This window comes from Lynx canadensis, chromosome C1 (genome assembly GCF_007474595.2).
Source record: "Lynx canadensis isolate LIC74 chromosome C1, mLynCan4.pri.v2, whole genome shotgun sequence".
NCBI lineage: Eukaryota > Metazoa > Chordata > Mammalia > Carnivora > Felidae > Lynx > Lynx canadensis.
In genome coordinates this window covers 82414105-82437520 of record NC_044310.1, presented here as the reverse complement: position 1 = coordinate 82437520, position 23416 = coordinate 82414105, and the positions used below count along the sequence as shown (strand labels likewise).

Below are 23416 nucleotides of genomic sequence, written 5' to 3'. Positions count from 1 at the left end.
AGTAAATTAAAGTAATCACTCCACCATTAAGTTCCCATTCACTTGTACACACTTCAGGTTAAAGCACATTGTTTGAGGTTGTTTTTATGTCTGCTTATTATACCAAAATGAAACTATTAAGGAGCGCCTGGGTGGCTCAGTTGGTTGAGCATCTGACTCTTGATTTCGGCTCAGGTCATGATCCCAGAGCTGTGGGATTGAGCCCCTGTCGGGTTCTGCACTGAGCATGGAGCCTGCTTATGATTCTCTCTCTCTTTCTCTTTCTTTCTTCCTATCCCCCCCCCAACTCTGCTCCTCTCCCCTGCTTACACACTCTCTCTCAAAGAAAAAAAGAAAGAAAGAAAGAGAGAGAAAAGAAAAAAGAAAAGAAAAGAAAAAAGGAAAGAAGAGAGAGAGAGAAGAAACTATAAAGGCTTCTTCATGTTTAGTTGCAGGGTGATTGCAAATGTTCAATAAAAGACATTGGTTAAGATTCAGTAGCTTTTGGTAGTCCCACAAATCCCTTATCAGAAAAAGGATAAAGTAATAAGGAATAGAATTATTTATGTCACCTTTGTGCTATCAACTGTTGCATGGTAAAATCTGGGAATATTAGCAACTGAAAAGGTATGAATAAAGTCATCTTTGTAATGTTGCACTTTGCTTTTGCCCAACCATCCAAATACCTAATTAGGTGCTGCTGCATCTAGTTGTTAATTACATAACCCAGTAAAGTTCACTGCAGTATGCTGGTTTTTAAGTGAAGAAAAAAGGGCAAAATTTTAAACTGTCTAAATTTAGCAGTCCTTTGGGTACTTTTACATTTGTTGAATATTGCAAAAGTAAACACCCATCTGTTTTTAGTACTAATATGATTTTGTATATCAAGCAGTTTGAAGATTTTTCCCCCATGCAAGCTTCATCAGCTGTTTTATCAACAGTGTAGGCTCCAGGCACTTTCGTAAAGTTGAGTTGGGATAAATGAAAGATCCTTGTCAAATTGGTAATCATGAAAGTATTCAGAGTGAAAGGGAGATCATATTTTAATTTAATTTCAGTGCCTCAAGATATTTTTCCTTATGGGCTATATTACCATTCTCTGTTTACATATCCATCTTTTAAGAAATCATAGCTACTCTTAATACATTTCAAATCAAGCTTTCCAGGATCTGGGTGATATATCTCACTTCTTTCTGCAGGAGTGTCTTGAATTATATGAGAGCTTGCTCATTGTGACATACTCAAATGCTAAATGATTTGTAGAGGGATAGAGATATATTGTAATCCCAAAGTCATTTATATATTCTATTGAATCGGACAAATTTTAGTGCCCTAAGTGGTTATAACTTGATTATAAGTTCTTTGAGGACAAAGTTGCTGCCTTACTCTTTTGTAATTCCCACATTTCATGGAAAGTTTCAGGTTAATTCTTAGGTACTAAAGAAAAATTGACATTTTCTTACTAGAAAGTCCATGAATTTAAGGACTTGTCATACCTTTCTAAAGGAAGATGGTCAGTGGCAATATATTGTATACAAGTTGCCACAAAAGCATGTGTCCTGGCTACCTTGACCACAGTTCATCAGACCAGATATTGTATCCTGAGCAAAAAAAAAAAAAAAAAAAAAAAAAAAAAAAAAGCCACCTAGACTAAATAAAAAGAAGTCAGCAGCTGTCAGGAAGTATGGTGTTATAACTCTGGCAATAAAGTCACTATATATTGGATAGTGGCTAACTGTATAATTTAACAATCTTTTGGGGGGGTTGTTTTTGTTTATTTATTTTGAGAGAGGGACAGAGAGAGAGAGAGAGAGAGAGAGAGAGCACATGAGCGGAGGAGAAGAGAGAGGGAGAGAAAGAATCCCAAGCAGGTTCTGCACTGTCAGCGCAAGCCCTTCATGGAACTCAGATCCACGAACCATGAGGTTAATCATGACCTGAGCTGAAATCAAGAGTGAAATGCTTAAAGGACTGAGCCACCCAGATGCCCCTAATTTAGCACTCTTAATACAAGCAACAGAAACATTCTGGCTGTCAGAAGTGAAAAGATGATTTATCAGCAGCTACAAGATGTCTTATGTAATCAGGGAAGGCAGGAACATAGGCTTTGAAAGGGGGCAAAAATGAAAGGGGTGCAGAGAAGGGGCAGCAAGAATTGTCCAGCTTAAATGCAGCCTCTACCAGTGCTGGTATCTCCCACTACTGCCATTGTTGGATACTGTCAGGAGACACTATACCCTACGCCACTACAAATAAACCTTAACCCCTTTTCTGGTTGTGAGATTACAATTTTGCCTGGAGCTTTATTTGGCCATGCCTAGATCACTTCCTTATTTTTAGTTGCCAGGGAGTAAAGAGAGGAATACTCTCTTCAGTGGATTACGTAGTGGGGACAGCTTCTGTGTCCTACTGTACTTCATACAGTGGGAATTTACCACAAAATAGAAAGGGTATGACCTAGGAAGGACAGCCAAAAAAATAAAAATAAAAAAATTTTCTGTTTGTATTGCATCTTCTGTTCTGTGTGCTTGATTTTGAAACATACAGATTTTATAGTAGGTGTTAGAAAAATTGAATCAGAGGACCAAAAAGGCAACATGTAAAAAATGAGAAAGTAAGTTGAAGTAGAAATGGAACAATGCTGAGAAATAAGAGCAGATTTATTAGTACTAAGGAGTTTCTAATCCTTAAAGCAATAGACGGCAACTCTTAAAGGAACAAGAAAGTAAGAGCTGCTCTTTGTCACTGGCTTCTCTGGTGAGTCACCAGAGCTACTGTGTATGCTACAAGAGAGTGAAGGCATCCCAGACCCTAGAAGACTGGCTCTTCCTCTACCAAAAACATTTCACTTACTTTCTTATATCTCCATGTACACTAGTTATAACCCCCTGACAATGGTGGGAACCTTGGCATGGTTCCTTTTCTCAACACCAGAAAGACTTTAAAACAGAGAACACACACACAGACACACACACAAACATACACACGTCTTATGATAATATACTCTTATAAGCCATGTACTCTTATAAATAAATAAATTGGTAATGATTAAGCTAGGTTCTGATTGCTCAAAATTTGGGGTAAAATCTAGCATCCCTGAATTTTATATCAAGAATTTGTAAATATCACACTTGCAAAGGTCATGTTTAATATCTTCCTCATCCCCTATTTTCACACAAAGACTTTTCAATGAAGTCACCCCACTTTTAGTTATCTCCAAATCCTTTGCAGCTCAAAGTGGGAAATTAGTCCACAGAGCTGGGAAAACAAACAAAGGCCTAGATATTTCTTTTTAGCTCTTGCAGCAGCCGTAGGAAGAAATCCCTTAAGGAACTGTACCAACTTGTTATGGATGAGTTCCCCTTAGCTGAAACCATTCATTGCCAAGGGATTGAGGTTTTCTCCGCTACATTATTTAAAATTGCCTCAGCAGTAATTCCTTCTTGCTTAGATTTCATAAAGTTCCCAGGACAGAAGCATGACTTCCCTAGACTCTCTTCATCCTAAATGTATCAGCATTGTGGGTGCTTCAGGGCAGAAGGCTGTTTTACACTAGTCTCCTCCCTGTGTCACTTAATCATTCACACCAATGTGGGATTATAAAGATAGTGAAGTTTTGTGCTTGTGGTTGTTTTCTAACTGTAGCACTGGAAAACATAGGCTAAGTGAATAGACCAACAGATGTATAAAATATCAATTGTTACACTGTTTACACTAATGCTTTGCATTAAGAAAACAAATGACAAGCTGCCTGAAGTCTGCAAAGAATAAAAACTCCTTATTATACACTTAAATACTCACTTGCCCTTATCTAAAATGAATCCATACACAGTAGTGCAGGCAACTGCCTGCACTTCATTACCCACTGAAGTCTTTTTAGTGTGTTCTGAGCAGTGATTGGGAAGCCTGCTGAGTTTCAGTTTGGCTCAGCTGGTCCACAATTTTCAACCCCTACTGGTGGTATCAGCAAAGCATGTGCATAGCCTATTTCTCCATATATTAAGATTTTCCAGGTTACACTGTATAACCTCATTAATAAACAAACTATGAACAATCACTTTTTGCATGGTAGATAATACTAGCCTTTGAATCCACAGAAAAATAGCAACTCATATATGAGGAAAGATCAAGGTCTTTGGCGGGGGGGGGGGGGGGGTCAGTATAAATAATTCTAAAAAAATCTATTTTCAAAAATATTCTAAGGTTTTTAGTAAATAATCTTTAATAAAGAAGATTGTAAAGTATCTTATTTTCTGTGTACTATGGCCAACGTATTGTTCTCGTAAAGCATTTGTGTGCCTGAGAAGACAGACATATGGAGCCTGTGTCAATCTTGATTTGGGAGAAAAAGAGGATGATAGAAGCTAATACAAGAGAAAATGAAATGGAAATATCCAGCCTAAGCAAAGGAAAATCATTGTGAATCCCATAAGTGATCAACAAGTCCTGGATCAATTATGGATGCAAACAGGGCAACCGCAGGTCAATTCAGGCAGCTGTCAAGACTCAAAGAGGTCTAATCCAGAAAGAAGTGGGCAAGGGATAAAATGCAGAAATGCAGTAATTCAGACAAACAGAATGGATTATGAAAACAAAAGCAGACTTTAGAATAGGGTATTGGAGACTCAACACACCTGGAAGAAGTTTCCAGATGACCTCTTCATGTTGTTATTAAGTGGGTTGTCATTAATTGGCTTTATCAACAAGAGACATGGAACTAGGGTAGGAATTAGTCTATGCACGGATTTACCTGGCCATACTGCCTTGATGGTAGACCTGGCTTTCAGACGCATGGTGTAATCTGCTTTATCCATGGACTTCTGCACAGTCATTCTCAATGTTCCACATCACAGTGGTAACTCAACAGGTTTGGAAAGTAGGTATTTAAACTAATCTTTAAGAATATTCTGAACTGTCTAGACAGAGGATACCCATCATTATGCCCTACCATGTCCCTTAAAGCAGTCTTTTTCTAGAAAAAAAAAAATAGCCCTGCTTCTTCATATAGGGTCATTTTTTACTTGGAAGCATGTATCGGCCACTGTTGTCTGGACTAGGCTTGACTCTTTCAAAGACCATCCAGGAAAATTGGAGTTAAGAGATTTATTTGGGTTCAGCTTAGTTTTCTTACCCCAGAGATACCCTGGGGTATATGGTCAAATTAGTTTTCTTCTTCCACTTTCTCAGAATATAGCCTAATCCTATCACAGGGAGATTTCCAAATCCAAGTAGGGAGTTGGTGTATCAGTTGAGGCCTCCAGGAACCAGAGACATAGAGGGAATTAGGAGTATGAAACGCTTAATGAGGAACAATGCCTATGAAAGAAAAGGGGAGGAAGTAGGACTGGGTAGGGGGAGCAGCCGCACCCCAACAGAAGTATGAGAAAAATCTGTGCTAGCCCAATGGGGAGCTCAAGTGCAAAGATTGGCACTAGAGGAATCTTGCCTTGGATAGAAATGGCTGAGCCCTTGTACCATGACTTTGCTGTTGTTGGCCGGGGACTCCTCACAAGGAGCGTGACCTCAGCTTCAAACCTGCAGCCAACCTGAAGGTGTAAGCAGTTAGAGGATGTCAGCTCACTACACTGTTGACGACTGGGCTTGAGTCTTTTCCTGAAGAGGATATAAGTGGTGTATGCCTGCTTCTGCATGTATTTGGTAAGAACACTTCAGATCCTAGTTAAGTCACCTGAGCATATCCACACATCAGTTTTGGTGAAAGGTTATGTGATTATTCAGTAATTCAAAAAGTTAACCCCTTAAATTAATCTGAGCTCTTCTTCTTCCCCTTCTTTGTCCTCCTTCTCCCCTTCTTCTTCTTCCTCTTCCCCTTTTCCTGCCCTTCCTCTTCCCCTTCCCAATGTCCTCATCCTCCTCCTTATTCTCCTTTTTTGGTATTTTGGTATCATATGGGATTCCTGGAATAGAGATATGAGACATTTACACAATAAGATAGCAATAGTATTGTGAGGAAGAGTCTCCCTAAGACACTCACTGATAGAATAGCACATGGAACTGTGGGCAGGAGATGTTCATTGACCCATTTTTTGGGCAAGTACATCTTTTCCAGCTTCATTACCGTGGTGATGTAATGTGGTGGGTTTCTAATTTAGATTAGCTAGTAAGACCAAGATAATCCTAGGAAATCTGAATCTGACTCCCTGGGGACAAATTGTGGAGGGGAAGATTTGAAATTTGAAAAGTTTTAAGAGCTGATCTCCATTAGCACTGCCAACTGGGAGTAAAGAAGTGAGCTGGTGGAGAGGTAGCCAGAGAATCAGCGGGTCATCAGAGGATAAAAAGAAAGACTCAAAGAATATTTGGCCATTGGGAATTATCTAAGCAGTATATGGCAATTCTTGTCCATTTGTTAAAAATTCAAGCTTCTGAGACTAAGTTTGTGGTAATAGGAACTCATACTAGGAACATTAAAGGAATGGGACATGAAAGAAATGCTGTCTGAAAGGAGGAGAAACAGCATAAACACTGTCACAGGAAATGGCATTTAAAGGACTAAAAAAAGAGAGGCTCCTGGATGGCTCAGTTGGTTAAGCATCTGACTCTTGATTTCCGCTCAGTTCACAATCTCATGATTCATGGGACCCAAGCAGGGCTCTGTGCTGTCAGCACAGGGCTCCATGTCACAAATCATGAGATCATGACCTGAGCCAAAATCAAGAGTTGGAGGCTCAACTGGCTGAGCCACCCCTAATTCTTCATATTTTAATTCAACACAGTGTTTATGGTCTTTAGTGTCTCAGACTCTATGTTAGGGAATCAGATACAAGAGTAGGATACACCCCTTAAAAGACTAATATTCTATTAGAAAGAAAAAAACCATAAATGGATGATGATTAAATATTGTGATAAATGAAGGAGTAAAGAATGTTATGAAAGTGTTTAAAAGGGAGTCATTTACTCATCTGTCCTGTACTGAGGTAGGATGGGAGGATTGGTCATGGAGGGCTGCCCTGGGGTGTCTATCCAAGGGACAAGAGGTGAAACATTCTGCATAAAAAGATAACAAGAAAGAGAGGCCTGAAGTGAGAAACAGAATGGAGAAGGCTTTATGTGTCTGGGGAGGAGAGAACACACAAGCAGCTCTATGTCATCTTCAGCTTAAGGCACAAATGGAGAAGAAAAAATGTATATTACATATGAAATGTTTTATACACACATACAGTGCCTATATATATACTACCACATTTTATATTCACATTATTTGTTTGTTTTATGTATTTCCCCCCCCCTAGATTATGAAGTATTTTTTGTTTTGTTTTTAAGAATAGGGATAGTATATTATACATTTTGGATCACCATTGTCTAACATGAGGTATAATGCATTTGTTTATTAGGTTATCCTGGACCCAATAAATTTATATTCCATTTTCTTCTCAGTAAGTAGCAATAAGAAAGTCAGTGTTAATTCATGCAGTGTGAGCTCTATGGATTCAACAGTATTTGTTGAGAGACTATTATGTGCCAAACCCTGTGCTACAGGCTCTGAAATAATCTGAAATGAGAAAGCATTAATATCTCCTTTTTTATACTTACATCCAGCTTGTATTTCATTTATATGTCTGCCTTTTTTTTCCTACTAGACTCTGCTTTCCATGTTCCATTCATCTTATTCTCCAGCACAAACCAGTTCAATGCCTTGTGGTCAATGAATATTTGTTGAAAAAATAGAACCCACATTGCCTAGAATACCACCAGCGTTCCTTTTATTTAATTTATATTTAAATGCCCTTAGAATTTTTTTAATGTTTAGTTATTTTTGAGAGACACAGAGAAGGGAAGGGGCAGAAAGAGAAGGAGACAAAGAATCCGAAGCAAGCTTCAGGCTCTGAGCTGTCAGCACAGAACCCAACATGGAGCTTGAAATCAGGAACCGCGAGATCAAGACCGGAACACAAGTTTGACGCTTAACCGATTGAGCCACCCAGGCGCCCCTAGAGTTGTTTTTTGTTTTTTGTTTTTTAATTTTACAAGAAATTTGTGGCTGTATAATTTACCTATAATAAAAAGAACACATTTAGGTGTAGGGTTTGATGTGTTTCGGCAGATGTCTACACCTGTGTAAACATTATAGTCAAGTTATAGAAAGTTTCCATTACCCTCCAAAAATTTCTTATGCCTCTTCCCACTTAATCCCTTCCCTGCACCCTAACCCTAATCCCAGCAACCATTGCTCTGATTTCTATTAGCTTACTTTGTGTGTGTGTGTGTGTGTGTGTGTGTGTGTGTGTGTGTGATTTCATAGAAATGTAAGCATACAGCATTTAAACTCTTGGGTACTTCTCTAACTGAACATAATTTTTTTTAATTAACTATAAATTGTTCCAGGATTCAGTAGATTAATTTCTTTTTATTACTGAATAATATTCTAACATGTGGATATATAACTATTTGTGTATTCATTCACATTTTAATGAATATTGGGTTGTTACCAATTTGGAGCTTTTTTGAAAGAGTTGCTATGAACAGTCATGTGCAAATCTTTGTGTGGACCTGCTGTCATGTCTCTTGGATATATAATTAAGAGTGGAATTTAGTGGGTGGATTGTATGTGCATGCTTGCCTTCTTTAGGCAATTACCAAATGATTTTCCAAGGCAATTGTATCATTGTTAGAATTCTTAAGTCAGGAAAACCAGTTCAAAGAGAAGACATACTAAACCATACGTTCATTTAAAACATCCCATTCCCGTGCACAATCTTTGCATTTAGTAATAATTCTACCTGGAGTAGTTAACTCTTTCTGTTCTATTTTATTGACATAGAAGGATAAATACATCAAGTTTGCCTATTACTCTGAAGCTACATTTACTCTTATAAGTATAAATGAAGTAGAAGCCTTTTATAGTTCTGGTTTACAATTGATGGCTGAATTTCACTTTAGGGAGCAATTTTGTTAAAGAAGATGATGGTTTAGGACATGATAATGGGAAAGAAAATTAAGAAGGTGAAATAGATACTCAGATTGATCTTCTGGGCCCTAGTTCTCTCTGTCAGAGAAGTGGACATAATAAAAATGCTAGCTACTTCCTAGCATTCATGTGAATTAAGACTTAGGAGTTCCTTAGTGGAAAGCATTTATCACTGGTAAAATTTTTCAGTGAATTCATTGAAACACCACCTTCTAAGAAAGCCACTTTGACAAGAATTGTACAGAGTTAAAATTACCAGGTAAATTGGAGAGAAATGTTTCTCAAAGTCAAAAATTTCACTTGTAATTTAGCTTATCAAGGCATTCTCACAATCTCATTCTCTAATGCTTGTTCTTTTGTACAGGGCATGAAACCAATGAGATTTGATGCCCTAGGAAATTGGTGGAAATGCCTGTCCTACAATGGAGAGGTCATCTTAGGGGTCTCAAACACAGCAGGGTATATCATTTATAGAACTCCTTTTATATTTAACTAGAGACATGCTAGTTACTAGATTAAAAAGTATTATCTTACAGCTCAGATAGAAAAGTAAGCTTTAAAAAAATTTTAAGCTTTAAAGTCACAAGAATTAGAAATTGCTATCTTATGGCCCAGATAGAAAATGAAGCTCTAGGTTCGCCAGGGGGGCTCAGTCGGTTAAGCGTCCAACTCTTGATTTCGGCTCAGATCATGATCTTGCAGTTATTGAGATGAAGCCCCACATTGAGCCACACCTGGGGCTCTCCGCTGACAGTACTGAGTCTGCTTGAGATTCTCTGTCTCCTTCTCTCCCTGCCCCTCCCCCTCGCACAAATGTGTGCGCGTGTGCTCTCTCTCTCTCTTTCCCCCTCAAAATAAATAGGTAAACTTTTAAAAAATTAAAAAAAAAAAAGAAAATAAGCTTTACAAACAGTTTTTGATAAGTGGAAACAACTGCAGCAAAGTCTACTCAGTGCTACATTTTCTAGTTGCAGTTGTTGTTTGGTTTTCATAAGACTCTATTCCAGACTGTATCAATTGCCGGCAGACACAGGGCTGCTCCCCATTAATGTTGTCAAAGAGGCCAAAATTGTCTCTAGCATACTTTCTTCCTCTCTTCAGCACTTCACAGGTTTGGGCTGTTAGCTTCTCACCTCATGCAGTCCCCTCAAGAACACCATGTGCTTCCCTGGGCTCATCACTCATTCCTTTAAGGGCTTCAGTGATTTCTTCTCTTATCACACACTTCCATCACAGAAAAATTCATTCTGTTGCCTCAGAGTTTTCTTTGTGATCACATGAATAACAAAGGTGTTGATAGGGGTTGAGGAAGTATACATGCAAACACACACAGTTGCTGTGGGAGAGATTGCAAATTGTGGTCAGGGATGGGTATCATTCATATCAATATGAAGAACCAATGAAGACCTGAGGATCTAGGTAGACTTTTTATGGATCAGGCAGTTTTATTTTTTTTTTAATTTTTTTTTTCAACGTTTATTTATTTTTGGGACAGAGAGAGACAGAGCATGAACGGGGGAGGGGCAGAGAGAGAGGGAGACACAGAATCGCAAACAGGCTCCAGGCTCCGAGCCATCAGCCCAGAGCCTGACGCGGGGCTCGAACTCCCGGACCGCGAGATCGTGACCTGGCTGAAGTCGGACGCTTAACCGACTGCGCCACCCAGGCGCCCCTGGATCAGGCAGTTTTAACAGTTAAGCTGTTCTTTTTTTGTATCATTATCCATTATTTTTCTTCAGAATTATCCCAGATTTGCAAGGAAGTCTTGGATCTCACACTTTTAGGTATTATCTATCAGAAAATGTACTCAGGTTTTTCTTCAACCTTGACATAGTCTATATGTTGATGGCTATATAAAGAAATCATTGGAAAATGTACTGAGTTTTTATTCATTCTTCTTTCATTGACCCAACTATCTTTTGTCTGCAATGTTTTGTGCCTAGAAATAGAAAAGAAGTGCAGAATTGTTTGATTTTCTTTCCTTGTGTTGGTATGGATAATGTTAATGTCCCAAATTGTCTGAAATAATAATGCCTTTGTGTATTTCCTATCCTGAAGATTTGGGGGGAGGGCATGAGAAATTGTCTAAAATTTATGCATTTGAGATTTTTATTTATTTTTTTAATTTTTTTAACATTTATTTATTATTGATAGAGAGACACAGAGCTTAGCCAGGGGAGGGGCCAAGAAATGGACAGACACAGAATCTGAAGTAGGCTCCAGGCTCTGAGCTGTCAGCACAGAGCCCAATGCAGGGCTTGAACTCACAAACTGTAAGATCGTGACCCGAGCTGAAGTCGGATGCTTAACCGACTGAGCCACCCAGGCGCCCCTAAATTAAGATTTTTAGAACTGCCTTTAATTGATGACACCATCTGATGTTGTCACTAGAAAATGAGAAGGTCAGGATGCAGAAACACTATTAATTTATGCTTTTAGATCTCAAATATTTAATATCAAATTGTGAGGAAACCAGGAAAGTGTGAATAGTTACAATGTGTCCTTTAATTCCCCAAAGTGTGCAGGTTCATTTTATCATATTATTAGCCTCACCACACTTGTAGTTTTATTAGAACATTCCCTGTTACACCTGTCAAGCCAAAACTTCAATTTTTCTGACAGTCATTACTTTTTACAATAATATAAGGCAGAAATTGTTTTTAAAATTTCCAGGTAATCAAATTGTGTTTTAGTTGGGTATGAGAATTACTTAGCAGCTGGCTTGGCTGAGTGAGAACACAAGAAGTATCTTAACACCATGAACCTTGCTCATAGAAGTATAGGAGGGTCAAATAATGGTATCTCAAAACAGAGGATTTAAGTAAATAATGGTACCAGCAGACCATATGTTTAAAAAAAAAAAAAACACTGAAAAACTTTAAACAAATTCCAAATTGTTAAACAATGTGTAAAAGACATTCCACGTATTCGCTTAAAGTATTCAACCAGTAAGAACGAACAGAAAAAGAAGTATGACAGATGCTGAAAGTAAATTATAAAGACATGGTGGTCAATAGTATCGAAAGCCACTTAGAAGTCTGTATCAGATTATTAGTGTTTACGCTATTGGAACCAAATAATATTTTGTATTTGTTTCAGTAATTCTTATCAGGCTACTTTCCATGTATTATGAGATTCAAGTGATCTTTAAATTATTGTCAAATTCTGTCTTAAAAAGAGCTTTCACAAAGGACATGCAATTCATATCATCTAGAGTTACTGTCATTTCTAGGCTAAGTCCCATGGAAATTCATAACTTAAAAATGAAAGTCACAAAGATGCAACTGCCTTCATAATGCCAATGCAGCGGTTATAAATATTTCATGAACATTGCATGGGCAGGGGCAGATCTCCATTTTCATGAGTTAGAATTTGTACAGCTAAGTCTCCAGATTTTACTATTCATAATGCACAGTATGCCCTGTAGAGCATTCCATATAGTGCTTTTTTAATATTTATGTTTAATGAAGAAATTACTGTTCTGAAAGAGAACAAACCAAATCACAGATTTTTTTGTTAAAATTATGAGTTTTGCTGAATAGAGACAGTAACAATCAACAGAAATTACCTCATTGCTGTATCTTACTTAGCACATAAACGCATAACTTTTAGAGTAATACAAAATGACAAATCAAGACACATTAAAGTAAGTGAAAAGGTTCTTTCTAAAGGTTATAACATTAGAAATCTCATCTTAAAAGAATTTGAAAGGTTAAAATGCAAAGAGCAACTTTCTTACATATAAAAATACTAATTACAAATGATATACTTGCCTGCTGTTTCATACTTTAAATATATGTCTGTGTTTTTCTGGGTTTTTCTTTTATTCAAAAAACATTTTAACTTGCTAAGATAATATTACCAAGCTCAATAATGAATTGCTATTGCATATTTTAAGGTAATTTATCAAAGTGCATTATCAGTACCTGTCAGAATAAATTTTGCACTAAAAGTAATAAAAAAAGGACTATTGTGTGTGTTGAAATCAAAGAACATTGCCATAGCTAAGTTATTTTCAATGGAAAGGATAGGTGATTGCCCTCTAAATGATACTTGTCCCATGAGAAAATAGAAGCCTGAAAAATCACAGGAAACAGGCACAGGAAAATGTCTATTCCGTGCTTTTAAAAATGAGCATTTGATATTTTATTTCATTTTTGTCATTGATCAATTCTTTCAAGTAGATCAATGTTGAAGAGTGCTTCACAGATCTTGGTAACATTTACAAAAGTAAACTAAGTTCCTTATCAGCTCATGTATAATCCAAGGCTGAATTATTCTGTATTAGCATATACTATATATCATAATTAGATTGATTAGGAAGTCAGAGATTTTCTTTTGAATATATTTCAAGACTAAGTCTTCTAATAATGAAAACAATAAGCTTCAGATGTAATGTCATTCATCTGGGAATCAGCAGCTTAAGTATTTTTTATTAGGTTTAGGCCAATGAGGTCGCTGGAAATTCTGTAATATTTACTGAAATTACCACCAGAAGTTGATGTTTTACTCCTGATATTATTTAACTGGTAGTGGAAAACACTTTTTTCCATTTGGTTCTTTGTAATTTTATTTTCCAAAGGCTCCCTTGAGGAATTTAACCTTTATGTGATGAATTTGCAGTTCACTGGAAGTGTGTTAACCTTAGTTCCCTAATGAGTCTAGGTGTAATACTGAGGCAGAATTGAGAAATATATCATGTAGCTCATTGTCAAGTTGGATTTGTCTTGCACGTATCCACTTTGCTGTTGTTCCAGTACACATTTTGATCACAATTTTTTAATTATGTTCTATATTTAACTGACCTATTTGAACAGGATCCAGAGCTGGTACGGAACATCTGTCGCTGGGTTAGGCAAGCTGTTCAGATTCCTTTTTTTGCCAAGTTGACCCCGAATGTCACTGATATCGTAAGCATCGCAAGAGCTGCAAAGGAAGGTAAGAACTAGACTTGCATCAGTTGTCTAGTTATGGAAGTATGGGCCTGAAGTATGTAGCCAGACTAAAGTATATCACCATCCACAAATATATGTGTATATCTTTGTCTAGAGTTTAAGAAAAATACTAAATTGAGCACTTGATCTCACAAATGCAGTAGATTCACACCTGGACTCATGCTAGTAACTGTACTCCAGACTTTGGCCAGGGAAAACAAGAACATTTATAATCTTTCTTGATAAACACCTGCTCCACACACACAAAAATTATGAAACAAGACCATGGTCACAGCAAACCACTCCAAAATAAATGACCTTGTAATGTAACAATCCAGCAATAGCGTTTGAACATTTGATGAAGTTGAAAAAAAAAAAAAAGATACCAGCTTCCACAATATCAAATTTTTTTTTTTTTTTTTTTTTTTTTTTTTTTAATTTTTTTTTTTCAACGTTTATTTATTTTTGGGACAGAGAGAGACAGAGCATGAACGGGGGAGGGGCAGAGAGAGAGGGAGACACAGAATGGGAAACAGGCTCCAGGCTCTGAGCCATCAGCCCAGAGCCCGACGCGGGGCTCGAACTCACGGACCGCGAGATCGTGACCTGGCTGAAGTCGGACGCTTAACCGACTGCGCCACCCAGGCGCCCCCACAATATCAAATTTCTTATAAGTTCCCTTTCTATGTGATAGGGCCTAGTACACTGCCTTAAACATACGTTCAATAAATACCGATTGAACACATAAATCATGCAGTCAGTGAATGATTTTATAAATCATATGTGCTGTGCCCTATCCAATGGAAGTTGCATCTTGATTTGCAAAGGTATTGCGAACTACCTGGAAAATAACACCAAACACAAAATATTTGGCATCTATAAATCTGTATAAGAAATGGAAAAATGAATTGGTGGTAATTAAAAAATTTGTATTTCTAGTATTTTAAGCATAATGGTAGGAGTGAAATTAGTGAAGATATCTGAGGGGAGGAAATGTTCTTAAGAGAAAGTAGAGTGTGCATTTTCCTGGGTTGTGTGGGTTTGAATGGGTTTTGACCACTGTCCCTTTCAAAACTGCAGGTAAGTGATGAAATGTTTTTCATAGGTGGTGCAGATGGCGTTACAGCCACCAACACTGTCTCAGGTCTAATGGGATTAAAAGCCGACGGCACACCCTGGCCAGCAGTGGGCATTGGGAAGCGGACTACATATGGAGGAGTATCTGGTAGGTTTGCCCTCTGCTTGCATTTTGCTTCCTTGAAGGTTGCTGAAAAATCAGAGGTTATGTTGCAAGCAAGTGTCTTTTACGATCCCAAATTCTTATTACTCATTGCTGGTCAAAATTCCTAATAGTTATGACAGATGGTATAGATCGAGTGTGAAGGCTCAAGTGACTGATAGCAGAAGAGAATATCAAGATAGGGTCGTGTGTGAATTCTGTTCTCTTGTATTCTACGCTTTCCTCAGAACTTCTCATTGTCACAATTGTCTTGTCACTTATTAGTAAAGGCTAACACTGGGACCAGCTAAGAGAAAAAAAACATAAGCACCTGATTATATCTTTTTCATAGTCTGAATTTGTCCCCACTTTTCCTAGAATTTTGAAATCTCCTATCTTCAAAAAATTTGCTTTCATAACTGTCCCCCAAAAATTATTGAAACTGCATTTGTCGCTTTAGGTAAGAAGACATTTGCAGACCTCACACCTTTGCATATCTTTTCTCATCCTCAAACACTTGCGTTTAAAACAGAAACAGAAGTTTTAATCCCAATGTGTCGCTCAGTAAATTTGCCCTGTGCACTCTGTTGCTGTGACAACATGAACTTGGTCTTGCAAAGACAATGCTGTAAGGTTCTTGACTGTACTGGTATGGGGATTAGTCTCCTTGGTGATAGAGACAGTGGTAAATATACATAATATAGCAGTGTCCCACTGTTCGAGAAAAGCATTGCTGAATCAGACCAAAATATCCTTTTCGAAGAGGCTAGATAGACACAAATAAAGCACTATCCATGCTGAGGTATTATGTTTTGAAAGCATGAAGTATGTCTATGAGCCATGATTTTTAAAAATTATATTCTGCTTTTAATTGAATGCCATTCCCATTCCCATAGTGTCAGAAAGAGGAGAGCTGACGAGAAGCTCCTGCTCAGGGTCCAGACACAACTCTCTTTTATCAGGAGCTATCAAACAGAGCCTTAAATATTATTGTAATGCAGAATAACGTGGACTGCGTTAGCATGTGCAGCAGAAAGAGAGTCAAGAGACTCCAGAGTTCGGCTGTAACGTGCACTATGTTTTCTGTCAGCCCATTTCAATTTTTCCAGCCTGCCATGTTGACAGCAAGAGAATAAAGGAGGTCACAGAGGGTGCTGAACATTAAAAATTAATAAAAGAACTATTGCAGTAGTATTTTATATAAGTAACGCCGTTCATGTTTTCTCATTTAAGCTGCAATTTCTGAATATTCTCCCATACTATAACTCAGTCTAATAAAACTACAAAATTACAACATTAGAAAAAGTCTTTTGTGTTGTAGTCTTTAAGCATACACATACTGGAAATTATAGCATTACCTGAAAACAAGTTCAGCTATACCTCAGGGCCTGTTAACGTTTCCATGAAACTCTATTTCTAAGATTTATAAATTCATATATAAATATTCACTTGGGCTATAAGCTCAGTTAAGCCTGGGTGGAACTTTAATTTTAAACAACAAAAAGTCCCTAACATTTTTAAGGACTTGTACCTCATTTCTAATAGGTTTTATATTAAGTCCCTTCACATTAAACAATCTGTTTTGAAAACAGCCTTTCTTCATATGGACAAAATTGATAGAATTTTCTCCTTTAAAGCAATGTTTGCTTTAATTTAAAGGTAATAGAATCTGAAAAGCGGTTCAAACAGGCAATAATAATATATTTTAGTACAGAAGCAAGTTCTATAACAGAGTACCTTCAGAATGAGTTATAACAAAACCTAGCCTAGCAAAACTGTGTTAAATATTAATGGCTTCAAATTTTAGGAATGATGGAAATATCTAAATGGCTAAACACCATTCCTAGTTTTATCAAATATAGCTGTCAAGACTTCAAAGGCTGCTTCAATATAGAATATCATATAAAATATGCCAGATATTTTTGTATGATTAAAAAAATTACCACAGCACAGCGCTAATACTTCCCAAGTATTCTCTCACAGCGCTAGAATGTCTACTTTTAGAAGAGCAGCTTGAATCACAGATTTGTTTTAAGTGAAAGCTAAAAAGTATTAAATTTTGGATCGCCACCTGAAATACAACTCATACTTACCATTGCCAGGGAGGAATATTTTTCCCCTTCAATATTCTCTAGCTTTCTATTCTGTCTTTATTATTTTTTTCTCAAAATAAGACTGCTGCTGTTTGACATGAAGGTTTTGTTTTGTCTAAATGGGAAAATAATCAGGTACTTGAGGTATTGCACATGGTATAGAAAAATGGTCACATTTCTGTAATGTCCTGTTAAAACATTAGCTAATAAGGGGCAGTGACTAGCATTGGGAAGACAGAAGCTCAGCTAAGAAATGTCAGTTGAATTACTTTAAATATGATTAGTTTGGATTCTAGAGTAATTTATTTTTTTAAATGTTTATTCATTTTGAGAGAGAGGGAGAGAGCAGAGGAGGAGCAGAGAGAGAAGGTGAAAGAGAGAGAATCCTAAGCAGGCTCCATGCTATCAGCACAGAATCCAACACAAGGCTCAGTCTCCAAAAATGTGAGATCATGACTAGAGCTGAAATCAAGAGTTGGATGCTCAACTGACTGAGCCATCCAGGTGCCCAAAGAGTACTTTAAAGCAATGCTTTTCAACCTTTGGTTTCCAACTCATGAGTGGAAGTTTAATTAACTGTAATCAACATTTTAAAAAAGTCAAATAAAGGGGTGCCTGGGTGGCTGAGTCAGCTAAGTGTCCAACTCTTGATTTTGACTCAGGTCATGATATCATGGTTTGTGGGTCTGAGCCCCACATCGGGCTCTGTGCTGACCGTGCAGAGCCTGCTTGGGATTCTCTGTCTCCCTCTCTCTGCCCCTCTCCCGCTCATGCTCTGGCTGTCTCTCTTTCTAAATAAATAAACAAATAAATAACCTTAAAAAAATAAAATAAAAAAATCAAATAGAATAAAAAACAATGTCATAATGCTTTGCACACAGATGGTATAAACATTGCTCAAACCTCTTGTTCAGTATATGTATATTTTTATATTATATTTATATATAAATATTTCTATACTGTACATATATACAGTATATATGTATATTTCTATACTAGGTTATGATGTAAAATTCATATTTTATTATGTTTAATTTCAAAAAAGTTGGAAAGCTACTGATTAGAGGATGGTCTCTTTATTTAATAAAAGAAGTCATTAAGCCTCTAGAAGTCATTAAACAAGGTTACTTGTTGCAGTTTAAAATTTTTATCAAGAGGGAGAGTTAGGATCTCATTCTAGGATCTCGTCCTTAGCTTTGTTATTTTAGAAAATGCTTTTTTACAACTCATCTATAGGTGAGTGGGTGGCATAGGGGGCAAAACATATGAACCAAATTCATAATGGAATGATTTATAAACCTGCATTTCAATTGGAGAAATACCTGGCAAGATTCATGGTCTGTGAGTCCATTAAAGGTTGAATTATAGAATTAAAAGTGATTTCATAGTGAGAACAGTATCAAAAGAAAGCTTATTCAGTATTTATAAGGGATATTTTCATGAAACCAAGATGGCTAATTAAGTTCTTTACCAGACAATTATTTCTGTCTAAATTACTACCTTTTAAGAATCAACATTCTCTATCTCTCTTTGGGCAGTAGAGACTTTACAGTGCAAATTGTTACCACCTAACTGTCCTTCTTCTGGAATCCGTGAAAAAAACTTTTTGAGTAGATTATTGTTTTGTTTTGTTTTCTGGCAGGGGGGATTCCTTGGTTTTCTTTATTTCATTGTGAGAACCACTGATCCATCAGTAACATTATAAACTCCAATCCCTGAGTGGATTACTAATTATTTTTCCTAGTTTTAGTTTAGTTATTTTTTCTGGTTTAAGTTTCAGATTTTGACCTTTTCCCTGGCCTTGTCCACAAATGGTGAAGTCATCTTAAGATAGCCCCTAACTCAGTGATTACTATCACCTATGTAAATGGTGTCATCCAGCTGTGGTGTGACATTTTCACAGTTAGTCTTCCCTGTGGTTAAGATTCTTTTAGGCATGGTTAAGAATGAGTCCTGCATGACATAACTAAAGATACATATTTCTTGCAACTGATTTCATGAGGACAGTATTTATTAATTTACAGCTGCATTAGGAGAGGTAGTAATCTATTTCAACGGGATAAACTCATTTGAAGGAGTTATTCCTTGTTGTGTTTTAGGTGCTTCTTTCTATTAATGGGGAATGGGCATATTTTTAGGTTTCTTAATATTATTCCATTGTCCTATATATATTTTGATTTTTTAATACATATAAACACACACAAATACCTACACATAGGGAAAAGATCTGAAATTTCTCTGCAGAAGGCACTTTGAAACAATGATAGATGCTTTAGGCTTAATTAAATTCACTTCCTACAAGCTTAAGAAATTAACTCATTGTTTTACATTATTTTATTTGCTACATTTGTTCTGTTTAGCCAAAAAAAGGAAATTCTTGTTCTCAGTTTCAATTTTGGAAGGCTTTTTGAAATTATTGTCTATGCCAACTTATTCAGTTAAAACAATGGGACACATTTTATTTGATAGTAATACTTATAAACTTTACTACTGATTTCTGAATAATTCATCAAGGGTGGCCTTCAAGATTTGCTCTCTACTTCAGGAATCCAAATTCACTAATTACCTATAGGATATTACAGATTTAAGAAATGATTGTGTATTTCTTAACAAGCGACAATGGCATACTCCATAAATGCCCTTACATTCTCAAATAAATAATGAATGATTTGAAATCCAGCTATGTGGGCTATTGGACACTGAACTCTTGAGTTCTTATAGTTACAAGCCTCCTAAAGGTGTTTTCATTGTAAAACCAGCAAGGGAAATACCAATAAAAGAAGGTACAAGTTAGAAATTTGCTAGTAATTTGTAACTCTGTGCTAGTATAGGGCTGGAAGTGAGTACAAAAGTATTTAGCTCAGAAAACTTGCACAAATATGAATCAGTATAATAGCTTCAAAAGGAATCTTAACTCTATACCTCATATTTGATGTTTGTGCCTAACAAAGTTACTTAGTCATGAATTGTTGGGACCATACAGTGACTTAGCAGCATTGAACTCAGCTACTGGGAAATATATAAATGAAAATCCAATATAACCCATTCCAATCATAAACTTAAACTTATTTTGATGTATTTATTAGTATATTGTTGAAAAATGAAGATGACAAAACATATAGTAGATTGAAAACCCACAAGTTACATTTTGCTTTAAATATCTATTTACACACATGCAAGCAACTAAAGATTTTGGCAAGATTTCTTTAAGTTCTTACACTATACATCATGAAGTGCAGTATTGGTATTTTTTATAGGAAGTAGTTGTTAATGGCCTGGAGTTTTTTTCTTGTCAATCACATAATTAACCATGCATAAAATCTTTCTAGAAAAACACACCTACTCACTGTCATAAAATCTCAACTATCTATTGTAACCATCTTTATCAATAAGAACTTAGATTTTAATACTGAAATGTCTAAGACACCCTGATAGATAAAGGTAACATTTAAATGAGTAAAAAAAATGCACTGATAAATTATTCCAAAAAGAATAATTAAAAGGAGAACCTTTCACTTTATACTCACTCATCTCTTGTGTGTGTGTGTGTGTGTGTGTGTGTGTGTATGTGTGTGTACAAAATAATGCAAAAAATGTACTCTGTTATTCACATAAATATTCTTAGGCCATCACAAGTTTAACTGATCGAATTATTAAAGACCTTATTATATAAATATATGTACTATATTTGCAGAACAGTCGAAGTAGGCATATCAAATAAAGATGCTGAATTATAATTTTCATTATAAATTATCAGTTTGTTTGAGAGAAGCTCACCATTAGAACTATTCTCATTTAAATCATGCTCATTTGAATATATTTATGTACAGATTGACAAAGAATCCCCTTTTGCATTATATTGCCTTTCCTGGAGCCCGAATTTCACAGTGTTTGGCTGTCGCTGGTCTGTGCAGGAGATCAGAGCCCTAATAATAGATTTTTGACGGTGAGCTCGCCTGCTACCTGCCCTACACAAATCCTCACTGTTCATGTTTGCTTCATGGCAACAAAGCAGACAGAAGGAAAATGCCAAGTGCTGAGTTTGAGGTACAGCCTTGCCTTGGCTTGACATTTCAGCAGAATAGCAGTTTATGAGATGCATAATTTTTCATCTGGGACTCAGCTGCCATATTCATAGACGCTTACAGCTCATCGACGGACTGGAGCAAGGGCAAAGGTTTAAAGCATAGATCAAGGTCTCCATTCTTTCCTTAGGTATTTTAAAATAACTGTTGTCCTGCAGATAAATGATAAAATCAAAAAGTATTTAAGAGCCAACAAATTCATGGCCATGTGGATATTATATATGTTTTCTGTTGTTCAAAATTAGGAAAATAAATTAATGTCTGTATCAGCTTTTAAGAAAATATTCGATAGACTTTGTAAACCAAAGGACTCTGACAAACATATTAAGAAAACTTACCTTTGCAGCAGTGGTAATGAATTATTTAATTTCTTTCGTGTGTGTGTGTGTGTGTGTGTGTGTGTGTGTGTGTGTGTGTTTTCTATAAAGAATGAGTTCAAGCTTGAAATTAATCAAAAAATGTTCTATTATGAAAGTAAAACTAGAGAGTATTGTGTCACTGTTTAAGCTTGAATTTAAATATTCACAGATTCATGCATATCTACTGTACTAAAAAATCAGTGTAGGTACACGTCACTGACTGTTTAATTTAGAACTACACATCTCTGTAAGCTTCAGAAACAGTTCACTATGTCACAGTCTCATACAGAACAATGGTACAGTACATTGGATTAATTAAAGAAGCCTTGCAGAGAACTGAGTTCTCAGTATGTCAAGATTTCAGTTTTATGTTAAATATTTTCTAAAGGCCAGACCCTTAAATCTCAGGGGCTGTACCAAGCAGTGAGCTGTGAATTTAACCATAGGCTAACTGCTAATGATAAGGAAAAGAGTCCTGGTTGAGGCAGCTGTAATACAGTCATTGGATTAGGCTATCAATCACTCTGCTCCCTAAGGAAAAGGGGAAGAAGACCAAACAGTGAAAAGGGAAATTAGGAAAGGAGGGCATGACTAGAATGAGATTCCTCCCCATCCTTATCCATTCGTCGGTTTAAATCCCTAAGCATTAGACCAAACTCTCCAGCATTGCTCCGACTATAAAGCCAACACATTTATCCCTAACATCGAGAGAACTATCAAAATGTCATTGGCTCTCAGTAGCTGAAGATCTCAAAACCTGCTGGAAGCAAATGCCTGATTACATAATAAAAATGAGATTAACCCTTAATTTTTAGACTTAAGGTTTATATGTATAATTATGTTATGTATAAAGATTTATGTATGTCGGTAAGGGAAATATTCTTATTTAACTTAAAACCTGGAGCCAGTTTTTACTTATGGAAGCCCTGTTATGAGGTGAGATTCCAGTAGATCAATGGTTCTCAAACTTAATGTGCCCCAGAACCTAGAGGACTCATTAGAATACAGATTGCTGGGCCCCTCCCTAAGAGATTTAGGAGGGCCCGAGAATCTGCATTGAACAGTAGATGAAGAAAGGTTAGAGTCATTTTAATTTGAAATTCTTATTTCCAAAATAGTGCCAAAGGCTTTTATTAGTGGCAAAATTAAAGAATCATGGCATTCCATAAATAAATATAGAATCTCTGCCCACCGCTACATATCTGAAACAAATTGTAGTAAATAGGATTGGAATTCGCTCTTAAGAAAAGTAGTGGAAAACAATATTTGAGGTCTCATAATAGAAAGAATGTGGCACTCCATTTAAGATTAAGTGTTTCTAGTTATAAAATAAATAAGTCATGGGGATGAAAAGTACACTATAGGGAATATAGTCGATAATATTGTAATAATATTGTATGGTGACAGATGGTGACTACACTTACGGTGGTGAGCATTGAGTAATGCATAGAAATGTCCGATCACTGTGTTGGACACCTGAAACTAAGATTACAGTGTATGTCAACTACAGCTCAATAATAGAAAAATTTAAAGATTAATTTTTATGCAAAGAGAACCCATTCTAAGTGCCATTTAATAGTCCTCTGAAAAGGAAACAGGTGTCAGAGGGAGACAAGGGTAAAATTAAGCTCATGATTGTGAAACGTCTTTTCCTTTTGACTTTGTGCAGATACTAACACATTGAATAATAACAGTTCTCTCTCAAGATAAGCACTTACATATCAATGAATCTAGTTATTTTCTCAGACCCTTAACTGTAGGAAACAATAGTATTGGTAGCTTCCTGCTTTTCTCTCTTCTTTTTTTCCTGTCATCCCC

At 36.5% G+C, this 23416-nt stretch overlaps 1 protein-coding gene across 1 annotated transcript in view; it reads left to right on the top strand.

Moving 5' to 3' along the window:
* Positions 1-23416, top strand: part of DPYD (dihydropyrimidine dehydrogenase) — an 863978-nt gene that overhangs the window by 624962 nt on the left and 215600 nt on the right. The window contains 2 exon segments of the mRNA XM_030327163.1: positions 13726-13846; positions 14948-15067. Of these exon segments, the coding sequence (XP_030183023.1) occupies positions 13726-13846; positions 14948-15067 (241 nt within the window).